At 52.7% G+C, this 17,118-nt stretch overlaps 1 protein-coding gene across 3 annotated transcripts; it reads right to left on the bottom strand.

Moving 5' to 3' along the window:
• Positions 1-40: 40 nt before the first annotated feature.
• LOC134040568 (serine/threonine-protein phosphatase 6 regulatory ankyrin repeat subunit A) lies at positions 41-16,923 on the bottom strand. Of its 3 annotated transcripts, none has more exons than XM_062486517.1 (29): positions 16,541-16,913; positions 10,352-10,435; positions 9,161-9,239; positions 8,424-8,494; positions 8,065-8,265; positions 7,878-7,965; positions 7,578-7,720; positions 7,279-7,386; positions 7,007-7,111; positions 6,360-6,438; positions 6,147-6,261; positions 5,958-6,040; positions 5,768-5,831; positions 5,605-5,673; positions 5,333-5,473; positions 5,047-5,158; positions 4,787-4,813; positions 4,280-4,354; positions 3,876-4,077; positions 3,672-3,756; positions 3,459-3,576; positions 2,927-3,146; positions 2,732-2,819; positions 2,549-2,632; positions 2,267-2,415; positions 2,084-2,166; positions 1,863-1,945; positions 1,615-1,706; positions 41-1,519 (listed from the first exon to the last, which is right to left on the bottom strand). In XM_062486517.1, exons 1-29 carry the CDS (start codon positions 16,565-16,567, stop codon positions 1,230-1,232), a joined length of 3,165 nt encoding a protein of 1,054 aa, XP_062342501.1. In that variant the 5' UTR covers positions 16,568-16,913; the 3' UTR covers positions 41-1,229. The 3 variants fall into 3 exon arrangements, with proteins under 3 accessions (XP_062342501.1, XP_062342500.1, XP_062342502.1); XM_062486516.1 differs by lacking the exon at positions 16,541-16,913 and adding an exon at positions 12,342-12,994; XM_062486518.1 differs by lacking the exons at positions 41-1,519; positions 1,615-1,706; positions 1,863-1,945; ... (13 more) ...; positions 5,768-5,831; positions 5,958-6,040 and having other exon boundaries at positions 6,143-6,261; positions 16,541-16,923.
• Between the last annotated feature and the right edge of the window lie 195 nt (positions 16,924-17,118).

Genomic DNA, 17,118 nt, shown 5'->3' on the forward strand with positions numbered 1-17,118 from the left:
AACACACCTCATTCATCTGACATACACAGAGATAGCGACATTTAAGATTTCGAAAAAGAAATGTATTTATCCATTACATAGTATTATTTAAGAACGTTAAACCAGTGGCCATGAATGTGCCTAAAAAGCCAACATACCTCAAAGACACAGACACACACACATTCATGGTATCGTACACAAACTGTATTGCACACACACTTACACACTCTTTCCTGTCTCCAGTACAGTACACAGACATGAAGAACTGCTTTCCCGGCCCACAACTACGAGATCAGTTAAACTCCTCCACTGAGGGTAGTGTGATTTTCAGACCAGCTTAATCCTAGTTCAGCCAGTCAGTAGAGTCCAGCAGCAACCCTTACAGGCACCTCCCTAATGCAGTAGCTGCTTTGCACCAGAGTAACTTCACAGAAAGGCCTTAGTGTTAACATCCAAATGACTCCCCCCTCCTGTGAGAACAGCATCAATCAGTCATTTATACATACATCCCTCCACTGTGAGAATCCACTCCTGTTTAAATCAGACAGCTCTTACTACACTGGCCTCCGATGTGAATTGACTCACTTGAATCATAAGACCACTCTATCACACAGTGATCAGGTGAATCAACTGTGTGATAGAGGGGGGGGGGGTCACAGGGGAGATTAGATCAGACACCTGAGTCTCTTGGTCCCTTGGACTGAGATTGTCCCTCTGCTCTCTCCGTACAGACTGGGCATAACCGTGGTTAAAAACTGTGCGTAACCGCGGTTACAGACTGCGTAACCATGGTTACATACTGGGCGTAGCCACGGTTCCAGACTGGGCGTAGCCGCGGTTACAAGGCAGAGAGGATGCGTGGTGGGACTCAGTAGAACGAGTCTTCAGGGGAAGCCCAGCAGACAGAAAATCAACAACACTATTGTAATCGAAGTGAAAACTCATTTCCGGTCAGAAACTCGACCACCACGCTTGTCAGATGGATGACAGCACGTGGCTCATGACGTTGCATCTTTTTAGTCCTTAAGAAGAGACTTAAGTCTTCAGACCGACACCATAGACCTCTCTCTCGTCTCCCCTCCTTCTCTCAGTTCGTTTTAAGGCTCCTGAGTTGTCGGCCTGACAACCTTGTCAACGGCTGTGGCCATAGTGGGCGTGTCCCGTGGCCCATGGTGGGCGTGTCCCGTGTCCCCATAGTGGGCGTGTCCCAGTTCCCACCCGTGTGGGGGGGGGGGGGGGTGGGCAGGTCCTCAGTAAGTCTCGGAGTCAGAGTCGTTGAGCTCGTCGTCGATGGAGAGTGGGCGGTCCTGCCTGCAGCAGGAGGTGTGGTCGGGCCTCAGGGGGGGCGGGGCGTCAAAAGCCACGCCCTTCGACTGGCGGCTGCCGGGGTGATCGACGACCCCGCGGCCGCCGCCGAGCGCAAGCCCGGGGATCGTTGCTATGGTGACCATGGGCGAGGTCGGCATCATGGAGTTGAGGATGAGGGCGAGGCAGTCGGCTACATCTCGGTTGGGCGCACACGCCAGGGCCGGGGTGTACCCTGGAGGAAGGGGGGGACCACGACAGAGAGAGAGAGACAAGTTAAGGAGGGGGAGAGTGTGTGTGATTGTTTGTGTGTGTGTTCTCTCTACTCACCATTCTCATCCACTGCTAACACACTGGCTCCTTTCCCCAGTAACTCCTGGACCACCACAGTCAGACCGTTCCTGGCAGCTACGTGGAGGGGTCTGAGGGAGAGGGGGAGGGAGGGTAATAGAAAGATGAATGGAAGGAGGGAGACAGATTGAGAGCAGCAAGGTTTATTATACAGTCCTCTCCCTATCCAGAAGGCTGTGTGTGTGTGTGTGTGAGTGTGTGAGAGAGTGTGTGTGTGTGGGACGTACGTCTGCAGAGCCGTGTTGGTGCAGTTGACGAGGTTCTTGTCACTGATCTTCTCCAGAATCAACAAGGCACTGGTCTCATGACCCTGGAGGAGCCAAAAGAAAGAGACAGAGAGCAGAAGTCCTGTTTAATGCATTTATAGGTTGTGTGTCTGTGAAGGTAGTGTTGTGTGTGTAGGGTGTAGGGTTGTGTGTGTGTGTGTGTGTGTGTGTGTGGGGAGCACCTTGCTGCAGGCCAGGTGTAAGGCTGTGTTCCTGTGGTGGTCCTGCTGAGCGAGGTCTGCTTTGGCACTGCTGACCAGCATCTCTACCAGACCAACACACACACGCACTTTACGGACGGACTGACGGGAAACAAGAGGAGGTGTGTGTGTGCGTGTGTGCGTGCGTGCGTTTCAGGTACCGACCTACGGCGTTGGTCTGCCCGTTGTGCGCGGCCATCATCAGCGGGGTGGTGTGTGTGTGTGAGTCGGCCGTGTTCACCACCGCTCCCTGGGAGAGCAGCAAGGACACACACTCCACGTGGTCGGAGAACGCCGCCGCATGCAGGGGGGTCCTGGGGAGCACACACACATGTAGTGTGTGTGTGTGTGACCAGCAGCATGTCTCACAGGGGTGTGTGTGTGTGTGACCAGCAGCATGTCTCACAGGGGTGTGTGTGTGTGTGTGACCAGCAGCACCTCCCTCACCTGCCCTTGGCATCTGTGACGTTGATGATAGAAGGACCCAGAGAGACGATGAGCATCTCAGCAACTCCTTCGTTATCGTTCATGCTGAAACGCACACACACACACGTCACACACACACACGTCACACATAACAGCCAGCCTTGCAGGCTGAGTGGGTAGGTGTGTGTGTGCCAGGCCTCTTACACAGCACAGTGCAGCGGGCTGAAGGAGTTCCCCTGAGCCTTCCTGAACGCCTCCTGCTCCAACAGGGCCTCCACACACGCATCATATCCTGCACACACAGAGACACGCGTCAGATCCTGCACACACAGAGACACAGGGAGGAAGTAAAAAAGAGATAATCTGCAGTCTAAACCCGGAGCTCCACGGGGTCAGTACCGTTGTAGCAGGCCCAGTGCAGGGGTGTGTACCCCTGGTGGTCTGCCATGGGCGTGGGGGTGAGGGAGGAGGAGGCGGCCTGCAGCAGGCCTCCCAGGACCCCCACGTGGCCGCAGGCAGCCGCCATGTGGAAGGGGGTCCGCCCTCTGCTGTCCCGGGCACACGTACTGCCCCCGCGCTGCAGCAAGGCCTCCACACTCTCCTCGTGGCCCGTCACTGCCTGGAGGCACAGACAAGCGGCGTTACAGGAAGCAGACAAGCGGCGTTACAGGAAGCAGACAAGCGGCGTTACAGGAAGCAGACAAGCGGCGTTACAGGAAGCAGACAAGCGGCGTTACAGGAAGCAGACAAGCGGCGTTACAGGAAGCAGACAAGCGGCGTTACAGGAAGCAGACAAGCGGCGTTACAGGAAGCAGACAAGCGGCGTTACAGGAAGCAGGGGTCTGGTTACTGGCATGAGGAGACGTGTATTGAACGTGGTGTGTGTGTGTGTGTGCGTGCGTGCGTGCGTGTGTGTGTGTGTGCGTCTCACCCCACGGTGCAGTGCTGTCCTCCCCCAGCGGTCGTTGGCCTCCACGTTAGCTCCTTTACTGAGCAGAGAGTACACACACTCTGTGTGTCCACTCAGCACCGCCAGCATCAGGGGGCTCCTGCACACACACACACACACCAACAGATCTACAATCACAAAATGATGATCATCATTAAGTTGAACACACACACACACACACACACACACACTCACTGTCCGTTGGTGTCCTGTATGTCCACAGTGTGTGTGTCGGTGTTGCTGATTAGAAGTCGTAGGCACTCCGGATGGCCGTTCATGGCTGTGGGAGAGAGGGTCACACACACACAGTTAGAGAGGGAAAGCAAGTGTACAGTTAACTGTAAGTGTGTGCATTCCTAAAGCATAGATGTGTGTGTGTGTGTGTGCGTGCGTGCGTACCTGCAGCATGTATAGGCGTTCTCTTCTGAGCGTAGTCCCTGGCCACAGGGGAGGCTCCGTGGTGCAGGAGCAGGGACACGCACTCCGAGTGGCCCCTGCAGGAGGCCAGGGTCAGGGGGGTCCGGCCCTCGGGGGTCCTCACGTCCACCTCCAGCAGAGAGCCCAGCAGCACCTCCAGGGCGGAGCAGTGGCCGTGGTACGCCTGGACACACCAGCACGTCAACACACAGGCAAGGCAGGGAGCATGAAGCCCACACACACACACACACACACACACACACACACGGTATTGCCATTCTTAATCCTGTTTTTCCTAAACTAAAAACCGAACCCTAATCATATCCCTATCTCCTAACCCCAACCCTTAATGTCTTTCTAACACACACACACACACACACACTCACTGCGAGGTGTAGAGGGCTGACGGATGCGTGGCTGTCTGAGTCGTTCAGAACGTCTGTCCCTGGAATCTCCATCAACTGAGGAGGAGGAAGAGGGAGGAGGAGCAGAGGGAGGAGGAGCAGAGGGAGGAGGAGAGAGAGGAGGAGGAGAGGGAGGAGGAGAGAGAGGAGGAGGGGGAAGAGGAGAGGCAGGAGGAAGAGAGGGAGAAGAGGGAGGAGGAAGAGAGGGAGGAGGAGGAGGAGAGGGAGGAGGAAGAGAGGGAGGAGGAAGAGAGGGAGGAGGAGGAGAGGGAACAAGCTCAACATGTTGCAGGGACACTTTTAGCCCAGCAGATGGGGCTGGTGTACCATATGAGAGAGTCAGAGAATCAGGTGTGTTGGAGCAGGGAAACATCTAAAACATGCAGGACAGTGGGACCCTGAGTACCAAGGTTTAAGACAAATAACATACAGCATGCATCAGAACAGCAACCACCATGTCCAACACACAGAGGTCTATAATGTACTCACCACATCCAGGGGCGTTTCACTGGTCATCTGAAAACAAACAGAAAGCTATAAGTCAGTTTGTACACAAGCTGCTTTAACACAGAGACTAAATCAATAGTTCCTATTTAATGCCACATTGTGTCGGTGATATAAATGGTAGCGTGTGGTTTAGCTGGTAGAGTTCTGCTACGTAGGCCCAGTTCAGTGTCCAGTGTCCAGTAGCTGATGTGCTGTGTTCATGTATTATGCATGCTGACCCTGTGCAGTGTGTTAACTCTCACCAGCTCTAGACAGAGAGTGTGTCCGTAAGCCGAGGCGTAGTGAACAGGGCTGTAGCCCTCTCTGTCTCGGACCCCGGGGTTGGCATCGTTCCTCAACAGGTACTCTAGACACCTGACACACACCGACAGCCAATCAGAAACCAGATGGGACACGCTCACATCCTCTCACACACACACGTTCTCACTAACACTGACAGGTCCTCTCTCTCTCTCTCTCTCTCTCTCTCTCTCTCTCTCTCTCTCTCTCTCTCTCTCCCTTTCTTTCTCACACACTCTGGTGACGTACTTGCCCTCGGCGTCGGAGGCAGCAGCGTAGTGCAGGGGGCTGCAGCCTCGCTCGTCCAGCTCGTTCACGCTGGCCCCGGAGCCCACCAGGGCAAACACACACTGGCAGTTACAGTTAGCAGACGCGTAGTGCAGGGGGGCCCTGCGCACACACACACACACACACACACACACACGGGTCAAGAGGAAGAGCATGTGGTCAGCCCTGGTGTGGCTAACACTGCTGTCGCTAAGCTAACAACAACAACACAGCGATATACAGGAGAGTCTCACCTTCCAAATCTGTCCTTCCTGTTGAAGTCTGCTCCTGTGTTCAACAGCAGGTTCAGACACTCCAGGTTCCTGACAAGACACACACAGCAGTGAGAACCAGGAGAGGATGGATAGATAGAACGAGAAAATAGAATGAGAGACAGAGGAAGGGGTTCCAACTTACCCTCCGGCCGCGGCTGCATGTAGACAGGTCCTTCCAAAGTCATCTGGGGTGTCTATGTCAAAGCCTGATGAAATATTACCCAGAAAGAAGAACAATAACATCAACAAATATATGGATCCCAGTTATGATAATGCTGGTGGGGATGTCCGGGTGTCGTTGTGTGTGTATTAGTGTGTGTGTGTGTGCGTACCCGAGGACAGCAGTTTCCGGCAGCAGTCAGAGAAGCCACTGAGGGCCGCGAGATGGAGGGGGAACATTCCGTGGACGCCCCGCCTACAGAGGGAGGAGTCACTGTCAGCCAGCCCACCTCACCAGCTAGCCTCAACCTGCAGAGGTAAATGTGTGTGTGTGTGTGTAGAGGTGTGTGTGTGAGACTCACTTGGCGGTGTTGGCTCCGTTGTTTATCAGCGTGTTGATGATGAGCTCGTGTCCGTAGCGAGCGGCGATGTGCAGCGCCGAGTTCTTGTTCCTGTCCTCACAGTCGACCTCTGCTCCTGCACACACACACACACACGCGCCCCTGGGTGAGGACCCTGCAGGGGAGGGGGTACAGCCCAGTGCGGGGGGGGGTCTGGACAGGCTGGGGGCTCACCGTTCTGGATGAGGGCCTGGGAGCGGGAGAAACGCCCGTGGACAGCTGCCATGTGGAGAGGAGTCTTCCCATCCTTACTCTGAGGAGACAGAGAGAGAGAGAGACAGAGAGTGAGAGACAAAGAGGGTGACAGAGAGAGAGAGACAGAGAGGGTGACAGAGAGAGAGACAAAGAGAGACAGAGAGAGAGTGTGAGAGAGAGACAAAGAGAGACAGAGAGAAAGAGAGTGAGAGACCGAGAGAGAGACAGAGGGAGAGACGGAGGGAGTGACAGACAGAGACAGAGAGTATGAATGATTTAACTGAGGTTATCATTGTGTATTTTAGGTCGGTGTTGGTGACCCTCTGCTTAACCTGTCTATCCCATGCGGGAGTCCTATAAGCTCTGGTCAACCCAGCACCCTGAGGCCTGTACTCACACTGAACTCTGATGGAGTTTCAGCCCTGATTTGGGGAGGGTTAGGGCTGGGGGGGCGGGGGGGGGGGTTGGCTGGCCTCTGGTGATGAGACATATGGATGGAGGGGGGAGAACTGAAACCCCCAGGCTGCAAGCTGCTCTCGGGAAGGAGTGTGTTTCTGTGTGTGTGTGTGTGTGTGTGTGTGTGTGGTCAGGCCAGCTGACCCGGATGTGTGTGTGTGTGGTCTGACCCGGATGTTGACGTCAGCTCCACTGCTCATCAGCAGCTCCAGACACAGCGCCCCCTGGCGGGACGCCGCCGCAAAGTGCAGCGCTGAGAAGCCCCTCTCGTTCACCTGGGGAGAGGACACACACACACCAAGTACATTTACGCTTGTAACAATGTCTATAGCTCAGCGGTAGACAGCATTTGCCTGCAAATCAAGAGGTACCAGGTTCAAATCCCCCTGTGCACTGCTCTGGATAGAAGCATTCTGAATGCATGAGTGCAGTAACAGCAGACCTGGTTGACGCTGGCGCCCGCCGCGATCAGCTCGTTCACCACCACGTCCTGACCGTTGTAGCACGCAACATGCAGGGCGGTGTTTCCATACGTGTTCAGCTCGTTGATCTGGAGAGATGGGGAGAAGGAGGGAGAAAGGAAGGAAGGAAGGAAGGGAGAGGGAGAGGGAGAGAGAGAGAGAGGGAGAGAGGGTGGTTGGAGTGTCAATGTGTTAACGTACACGTCAATCTGTGTGTGAGAGAGAAAAACGATATAGTTTGTGTATGTGTGAGAGTGTGTGTATGAATGTGTGTGTGTACCTGCACGCCCAGGCTCAGCAGGTACTGCACTGTGCTGGCCATGCCACTAGAGGCAGCAGTGTGCAGGGGAGTGTAGGCCTTCTTGTCCTTACAGTTCAACTCTGCCCCGCTGGACACCAGCAGCCTTAGCACCTCCAGGTGACCTGGGGGGGAGGGGGTGTGTGTGTGTGTGTGGGGGGGGGTGGTGATACGGAGGGAGGGAAGGTGAGGGAGGGGGTGAGACGGAGGGAAGGCTGCCTGGGAGATGCTGTCTCCCACAGCAGGGCAGATATAACAGTGTGTGTTCCACTCTGGTCTCACCCATATAGGCCGCCCAGTGGATCGCTCTCCTGTCTTTCTTATCAAACGCATTGATGTTGGCCCCCCTGGACAGCAGCAGCTTCACCATCTGAGACACACACACACACACACATTACATATCTATGTTATATCACACGTGTACATACCAGATTGGACAGCGTGTGTGTGTGTGTGTGTGTGTGTGTACCTCGAGGTGTCCGCTGAAGGCGGCGTGGTGCAGGGCGGTGCGCCCTGCCCGGTCTGACACGTTGACGTTGCTCAGCAACGGGACCAGCGACTCGGCGCAGCGCACCGCCTTGTTGCTGGCGGCGACGTGGAGCGGCGTCTGCCAGTTCTTGTCGCGGGCGTTGACGTCTGCGCTGTGCTTCAGAAGCATCGTCACGGCGTCCTGGAGGGGGGGGGAGACGGTCTCAGTGGGTGTATTTTGAGTCCATTTTATGTGTGTGAATGTGTGTGTGAACGTGTGTGTGTGTGTGTGTGTACGTGTGTGTGTGTGTGTGTGTGTGTGTGTGTGAACGTGTGTGTGTGTGAACGTGTGTGTGGTACCTCGCTGCCAGAAGCTACCGCTCGGTGAAGAGGAGTCAACCATTTGTTGTCTTTGGCATTTACCCTGGCCCCTGGTGGAGAGAGAGGGGAGCAGGAGAGAGAGAGGGGGGGGGGGTTAAGAGAAACTGAATCAAAGTTGCCATGTACACTTTAAAGTTGTGGGGGGTGGGGGGCGTGTCCCAGGAGCCCCAGGGCCTAGGGGAGATGTCCCACGAGGTTTGGGGGGCCCATCTGTTGACGGGGGGTTAAAATAGCCAAGCTGCACCTGTTGTCGTCCTATCACGTTGCTGAGCAACAGCTAACCCCCTCCCCCTTTATCGGCGGCTGAGATCAACAGTTAAAATCCAGTTGCCTGACCATATATGTTGGGGGTTAAGGGGTCATGGGTCGAACATTCTGGTGTCTGAGGACAGCTGTTAGAGGGATGAGTGTGGGCTGAACCGGGCCGAGGTCAGCGTGGATAACAGCAGTGAGGCAGTGAGGGTGGGTGGTGGCAGTGAGGCAGTGAGGTGGCAGTGAGGGTGGGTGGTGGCAGTGAGGCAGGGTGGTGGCAGTGACGCAGGGTGGTGGCAGTGAGGCAGGGTGGTGGCAGTGAGGCAGGGTGGTGGCAGTGAGGGTGGGTGGTGGCAGTGAGGGTGGGTGGTGGCAGTGAGGCAGGGTGGTGGCAGTGAGGCAGGGTGGTGGCAGTGAGGCAGGGTGGTGGCAGTGAGGCAGGGTGGTTAGCAGCATCAGGCTACCTGAGAGGATGAGCAGCTCGATGATCTCAGCGTCTCCCAGGTAGGCAGCAGCGTGCAGGGGGGTCCGCTTCTCGTTGTCCTGGGGGGGGGTACACACACACACTTAACACCATTGCTTCTCGCTGGTCGCAACGCAAACAGGGCTCTTCCCATAGCATCCAGAGAGATGAATTGAAGGCACTAAACCACACATCGATTGGCCACGCGACGTCACTGGAGCCACAGACAACATGAGACCAGGGAGGAGGGACGTCCCTTCATCATCCTTTCACCCCTCCTCTCTCACGCCCTCCATCTCTGCTCCTCCACTCCCCCGCTATCCCATGAATCTCTTGTGTCTCTTTGTGATGTCTGTGCCCTCCACCCCCGCGGTCCAACCACAGATCCACTTTTTGTTCCTTTCAATCATTTCATCTGTGGAACAAACTAAGCGTGCAATTGGCTTTTAGAAGATGGAGAGCAGTCTGTCTCTCTGTCTCCCTCAGTGAGACTATCCATCCATTGTCCTCTCTTGCCCCCCCCCCCCCTCCCCTCTCTCCTGTCTCTCCCACTCTCCCCCCCCCCCCTCTTTCCATGCCCTGTTCTGTCAGAGCACTGGAGGGCAATCAGGAAAGTGGAGCCATAAACAACGTCACATGACAAAGCTGGCAGCCCATGATTGGTCTGACCCAAAGTTGCTGACTCCGGGAGACAACTATGATGACCCCAGCATTCTAAACCCACAGGATGGAGAAGAGGGGGGCGGGGCAGAGACTGGAGGAGAGAAACACAGATGGATAAAGGGAGAGAGAGAGGGAGAGTGATGGAGGAGAGAGAGAGGGAGAGTGATGGAGGAGAGAGAGAGGGAGGGTGTTAGGTGTGAGATGATGGGACGGGAGCAGCGAGGAGGACTGTGCCCTAACATAAACCATTAGGTTGTTTAAAGTATTCTAACAAGGGTAGACACTACTGTCTATATTAACAACCAGAGAGGAGAGGGGGAAGGTGTAGTCACTCTTGCCAGACAGCACTTTCAGACAGCCAGTCAGTCAATCAATAGGTGCCCGAATCAATGTCTGCCTGGTTGGCTGAGGTCCCCAGCCAACCAGGCTGGTCGCCCCGCCCCCAGGCCCCATGATGCGTGACTCAGTGAGTGTGGGGCTGTTTCAGATCGAGACGGAACACTGTGTGTGTGTTAGTGTGTGTGTTTACCTGGACGTTGACATCTTCCTTCTTGAATATGAGGGAGCGGACTTCGTCTGGGTCCACGTTGAAGATGGCTCTCAGCAGAGACGGCTACGGGTGAGAGAGAAGAAGAGAGAGAGGCCCGAGAGAGAGAGAGATAGAGAGAGAGAAGGACCGAGAGAGAGAGAGATAGAGAAGGACCGAGAGAGAGAGAGATAGAGAAGGACCGAGAGAGAGAGAGATAGAGAAGGACCGAGAGAGAGAGAGAGAGAGAGAGAGAGAGAGAGAGATAGAGAGATATAGAGAGATAGAGAGAGAGAGAGAGAGAGAGGGGGGAAATCAAAAAACAAGGGAGGAAGAAAGAGGCCAAAGGTCACTGAGGTGTAGTAAAACGCAGCAGGTGTGGGGTCACGTTTAACGACAGATCTTGTCAGTAGCAACAGCTGCAGGGCGACAGGAGAAACACACTGCCCTGCCCTCACCCAAACACACCTACTAGCTCACACCTGGTCCCTATGTGCTGACACAAGCAAACACACCCGTGGAACCTGGCTGTGTTCACACGGAGAAAATAGTTGTCAAAGAAATGAGAAATATTGTAAGGACAGAGAGAGACAGGCACAGAGAGAGACAGGGGGAGGGAGAGACATAGAGAGAGACAGAGAAAGAGAGAGACGGGGAGGGGGAGAGAGAGACAGAGAGAGAGAGACAGGGGGAGGGAGGGAGAGACAGGGGGAGACAGAGAGAGAGAGACAGGGGGAGGGAGGGAGAGACAGGGGGAGACAGAGCAGAAACAACAGAGAATCCGCTCCACTGATGACGTTTCAGCTCATCTCCAGCTCATCAGGATGTGGTCATGTGATGACAGGACAGGCTGGAGGTGTGAGGACGAGCCCTGGCTCTCTGAGGGCTGGTGACAAGCTCCCCTGAAAAGCTCTCCCTCACTGGGCCATGCTAACCAATGTCAAAAGTGTGTGCGTGTGTGTGTGGGGGTGCCTGATACGGATTGCAGTTTGTAAACAATATGCCTTACTGACATGCACGCACTCACACACCTCGAGGCTGCTAAAAGGGACGCAGGCCTTTCACACACACACACACACTCACTCGCTCACACACACACACACACGCTCACGCTCACACGCTCACACGCTCACACGCTCACACGCTCACACGCTCACACGCTCACACGCTCACACGCTCACACGCTCACACGCTCACACGCTCACACGCTCACACGCTCACACGCTCACACGCTCACACGCTCACACACACTCACACACTCACACACTCACACACTCACACACTCACACACTCACACACTCACACACTCACACACACACACACACACACACACACACACACACACACACACACTCACACACTCCGTCCCAGTGAGGGGTGGCTGGGTGTAAAGATAGATAACAGTTATTCCATTCAGACCCCAGCAGTCTTCCCAGCAGTCTCAGTCCTGTCTCCTGCCCCCAGCTCTCCTGAAATAACTAACTACAGGGCATGTCTGCATCTGTCTCGGGTCTATTATAACCTATTAACTGATAACTATAGGAGGGAACACAGGGGAGACATGAACCAACAACACTAATCCTGTCATCATGAACCAGCTAGACCTCGTAGTCTCTCTCTCTGTAGACGCAGAAGGGTGCAAAGCTCGGCTGACAATCACCGAAGCAATCTTCTCAGATCCTCCGGACAAGGTTCGATCTGTGATTACATTGGTGCTATATTGAGCACCGTGGCTTATAAGTAATGCGCACTGTATTGTCTGACTGCATTCTTCACAGGGGTAGCATCAAAGCTCGGGAGAAACGTTAAGCTGGAATTGAACCCTGAGCAATCTTCCCCAAGTCTAACAGAAGGTTATTTCACAGGATTCCACCAACCGTGCTAACTGTGGTACAACACGCTGGGCCTAGCCATATGCTACGCAAGCCGCAGCCAAGCAAATCTTAGCTGAATGTATGCAGAACCAAACAGAAAAGGGGGCTCAAGATCTCACCTTGTCTTCCTGTGTGGAAGCTCTGCGTGGTGCATGATGGGATCTGCGGTCCAGAGAGCTTTTTGGGTGAGGTGGGGGCGAGGGCTCGTCCTCCTCCACCTCCTCCAACACCACGATACACACACGACTCGCACGCTCCGACCGCATCAGGAACACAAACACACACACTGTGCGGGCTTATCCACGCACACACACACACACACACACAACACTCCTCACATACACGCACAATCCTGGAGCACCATCGCTTCCAAGAAAAAAAAGAAGACACACTGTCCTCCCTCTAACACACACACACACACAGCTTCCAACGTCTTCCACACACTGCAGCTTCCGAGTTAGAATCCGGTGTGAGAGCAAGCTAATGTCCTCCCACTGTCCTCCAGCGTTGCTGTGCTACATGGCAGCTCCCCCGTCTCCCTCTCTCTCTGTCTGTCTCTCTCTGTGTCTCTCTCCCTCTCTCTGACACACACAGTCACGGCAGCAGGGAATTCCTTTGCGCAATGGTGGTGGTGGTAGCAACATGCGGCAGAATGATCCAGGCAGGCTTGCCTACTGGAAGCTACATATCCTCGCTGCCGCGGTGCAGCCACACACACACATGCGCAGACACACACACACACGCAGGCACGCTCGGAAAAGACACACACACGACCCTGTGACTAGCGTGGACAATTCTACAATTCTGTACAAGAAGGCTGCTGAGAGAGAGAGAGAGGGAGGGAGAGAGGGAGGGAGGGAAAAAAAGGGGGAGAGGGAGCGAGCAAGGGAGAGGGAGCGAGAGAGAGCGAGAGGGGTTGGTGGGAGAATGGTTGACTAAGGAGATGAGAGACGTATTGAGCGTGTCAGGGGAGGAAAGGTAGGGGGAGGTAATGAAGAGAGATGGGGAGGGGAGGAAGAGAGGACATGGGGGGGCAGGGCAGAGAGAGAGAGCGAGAGAGAGAGAGCGAGAGAGGGAGAGGGTTGCATATGTAAGTTAATAGACAGAGTGCATATAGCAGAGAAACATGAAGCGTAAATTGGTAGAGGGGGAGGGGCAAGGAGAGGACAACAGTGGAGGTAGAGAGCGAGCGAGAGAGAGAAAGCGAGAGAGCCTAGCTCAGCTCCATCAACATGAGCGTCAGCAGTAGACAAGGTCATCCGTCTGGTCGTAGAAGGTCTGTAATGGTCTAAGCTGAGCTGGCGTGGTCTCCACTGCCTCAATAAACTATGTTAGTCTGTGACGGTAAACGTGCTGACTTTCCGGAAAGCATCATCTTCACTGCCGTCTAATGTCAGCTACGCCGATGGTGCTTTAGAACATTCAGGAAAGTCACCCTCGAAAAGACCAATGAGAAATGACAGGTGGAAGAATAAAGGCAAGCGTGGACAAAGTCAATAGTTTCTGCTGAGCAGACTGGGGTCCTCCGAGTAATCTCAGAAACACAGTGAACAACCAGAGACCCATATTCTTCTAGAACTTAGAGAATTATGCCAGGATGATTGTGTGTGTGTGTGTCTGGCAGATAACATCCGTGTCTCCCGCTGGGGTATTGGTGGCATAGCTTCAAGAGTTCCCAAGTTCCTCATTAAAAAACTGGAACAAACGAGCCCCCAGAATGCTAGGCCAGCTAACAAGAGCAGTGTGTGCCAATCCCCCTTCATATGCAAGACACAACACGGCCTGAGGACCCAGCAAGAGACAGGAGGAGGGGGAGCGCTCGACACAGAGGGAGGAGAAAGATTGAGGGAAAAAAAGAGCGAGAGAGCGAGAGCGAGAGCGAGAGAGAGAGAGAGAGAATGGAAAAAAAAAAGTTCATTCAAAACCAGAGCTTAAATTTGGCTCTGTATATGGCAAGCCAATTGCTGGAGCCCATTCAAAGCTACACTCCCGGCCACAGCATCTGTTTCCAGGATAGGAAGTTTATGTCTATGGGAAGTGTTTGAAGGTAATGACACACTGGATAAACATGCTTCTCTTACCCATCCCAATACCATCAACCAAAAGGATTCCTTCAGCATACACCACAGAACACACTACTCAATGCATGTTATAAAAGAGTAATTCAATAAAGCAGTGTTCAGTTCAGGACAAATGGGGATTCAACGTGGAGGCTTTTAGGCAGTGGGCTTAAAATACCTGCTGTGTTTCTGCTGAGTGGGAGAACCTCACATAACACTACTGCATCAGGGGGACCAAAACAAGGGGCAACATGCACACACACACACACACTCTCTCTCCCCCCCCGTCTCTCACACACACACACACACACACTCTCTCTCCCCCCCGTCTCTCACACACACACACACACACACTCTCTCTCCCCCCCCGTCTCTCACACACACACACACACACACACACTCTCTCTCCCCCCCCGTCTCTCACACACACACACACACACACAATTTCACTCTCCCCCTTTGAATGTGAGTGTTTTGCTGGACTACCATGACCTTTGTTCTAACGGTTAGAGTCTAACCCTACCCATTGGGAGTAATGTATGTAACATGACCCTGTGTCCCTGACATTGAGACACACAGCTCTGGTATGTAGTAACATGAAGGCAAGTATGAAAGTGAAGGTTATTCATATTAATTTAGGAACTTGGTTAGGCTTCCAGTATCTGTACTCAGGAAATGTGTCTACAACTTAGGTCTAAATTTTTCAATATGATTCAACGTGTATTTATCAAACAAGTTGACACAGGAAAAACAAATGGCACAATTATTAATAATAGTGCCTTTAGTGACTAAAGGATTACACGGAGGACAAAGAGATCTTTCAAATGTTTTTTTTTGTGCTCCGTTGTTCTAAAAAGCACAATATCTCTAAGCAGAAGAGAGAGGAAGAGTGAGATGGAGAAAGGGGTTTAGAAGACTTCTAATACGGTGATTAATCAGCCTCTGCTTCTGCTTAAGCCTATCTGTGGTTATCAGACTCCCTCTAGAGGCGAGAAAAGTAGCTACCTGTAATTATACACAGTCTTCTACCCTCCTCCTCCTCCTCTTCATCCACAAAGCTCTGACACGCTTGCATCACCTCTTCTCAAGCCGCCGATTAGAGAGGCTATTTTCGTCTCCTTGTCTAGATCTGTCAATGAGCGACACTGTAAAACAATACAGATGATCTCATATCAACCAACCCCTCTTCCGTTAAACTGGACAATCCCGTAGCCAATAGGTCTTTAGGCATAGCCCTGCATGTGACAGTGTTGCACATGCCAGAGTGGGTGTGCCCATGTGCTTTTGTCACACTCTAAACTTGGAGCCCTAATTAATGATGGAGGAGTGCACTTTACCCAACCACAGCTGTTGGCACTATAAACACAGTATCTTGCATCATCTGTCAATCAATGTATTATGAAGGTTACACTTAAAAATATATTAGTTGTTATTCTAAGAAGTCAGACAAAGAAAATGCAGTCAGATAAGAAAAAGAAAGTTAAATACTGATCAATTTGGCACTAAGAAGGAGCGTGACGAGTGGGCAGTAGACTGACATATACTAAGCCAACTCATTCCACATGGTGGAGTGATGGTGACAGCCTCACCTGTTGCTGTTGAATGAAGCCTGACACTGTAGAGGCCGTAGAAAGTCGCTGACCGTTTCACGGTGGAAATACTTAAACTATTATTGGAGACTTCAATCGAAAGTAGCAAGCAACGCGACCCATTAACTATACTTTTACAATACCCATCACAATATATAACTAACCAAATTACCCTGATATAAAAAATGGAGTTGTCTCGTGAATCTAGTCGCTTAAAAACAGTACAGGGATGTGGCAAGATCAACAGGTGAAGAAACAATTGGTTAGCTTTAAAGCTCCAAGCACGAACAAACGACATAATGTAGTACACTGCCAGCTTCCCAAATCTGTTTTAACAGCAAAAAGCACGCTACTACTAGCGAGTTGTCTAGTTAGTTGCTAGTAGCAAGCAAGCTAACTTGCTTCCATCAACCTTACTATACTGACACCAGGCAAGCTACACTTTTTGAGGTTGCTAACCAAGTAGCCAGCGGCTAATCAACCCAACTCTGCTAATTGTCTAGCTAGTTAGCTAACTAACTAGACAACTAACGATACGTCCCCTTCTTTAACTAGCTAGCTGTGTCCAGCTAGCTAACGTTAGCGAGCTACACTAGTCCAGCTAGTAGTTTGCAAGCTAGTTCTCAGTTAGCCAGCAAGTGGCGTGCTACTGTAGTAATAGAAACTCACCTGGTCTCGAATCTTTAGAACCACCATGTTCCCCCCGCAGAAGTGTCAGAGTGGCTCTCAAGGCCGTAACGGTGTGGCAGAGTGCACCGAGACCGGATCGCTAGCCAGCCGAGCTACTCCGCTGAATCTCGTCCCGAGTCTCCCCTTTCCTGCCTGGCAAACACAGGAGTCAACAACATCCACAACATTACCGCCACACATACGGAGCAGTTACGAGACCACTGATTGGCTCTGGAGGAATTCCATCTCGTAGCAATAGAGACTGTGGTTAGTGGAGCCTAAAAATCCATGGTTAGGATTAGTTTGTCCATTTGTCTATTTGCAAAGTGTTGAACATTGAGTTGGAATGATACATCTGTAATCCTAAATATTAGCTTTAAAGGTGGAAGTGTTTGAGCTGAAGAGCACGTCTTAAAAAGTTGTGTAGTTTTACGTAAAGCGCAATAACGCCACCAAGCGGCAGGTTATTGGGAAGGCAGGTACCTTTGAAGTCCCCAGGCTGAAAAACTACAAGCCCACTCAGCAGGCATTTAATAGCATCAGAGCCCGTGGGTTGGGTTCAGGATTAACGGTTGACT

This window comes from Osmerus eperlanus, chromosome 20, assembly GCF_963692335.1.
Source record: "Osmerus eperlanus chromosome 20, fOsmEpe2.1, whole genome shotgun sequence".
NCBI classification, from domain to species: domain Eukaryota; kingdom Metazoa; phylum Chordata; class Actinopteri; order Osmeriformes; family Osmeridae; genus Osmerus; species Osmerus eperlanus.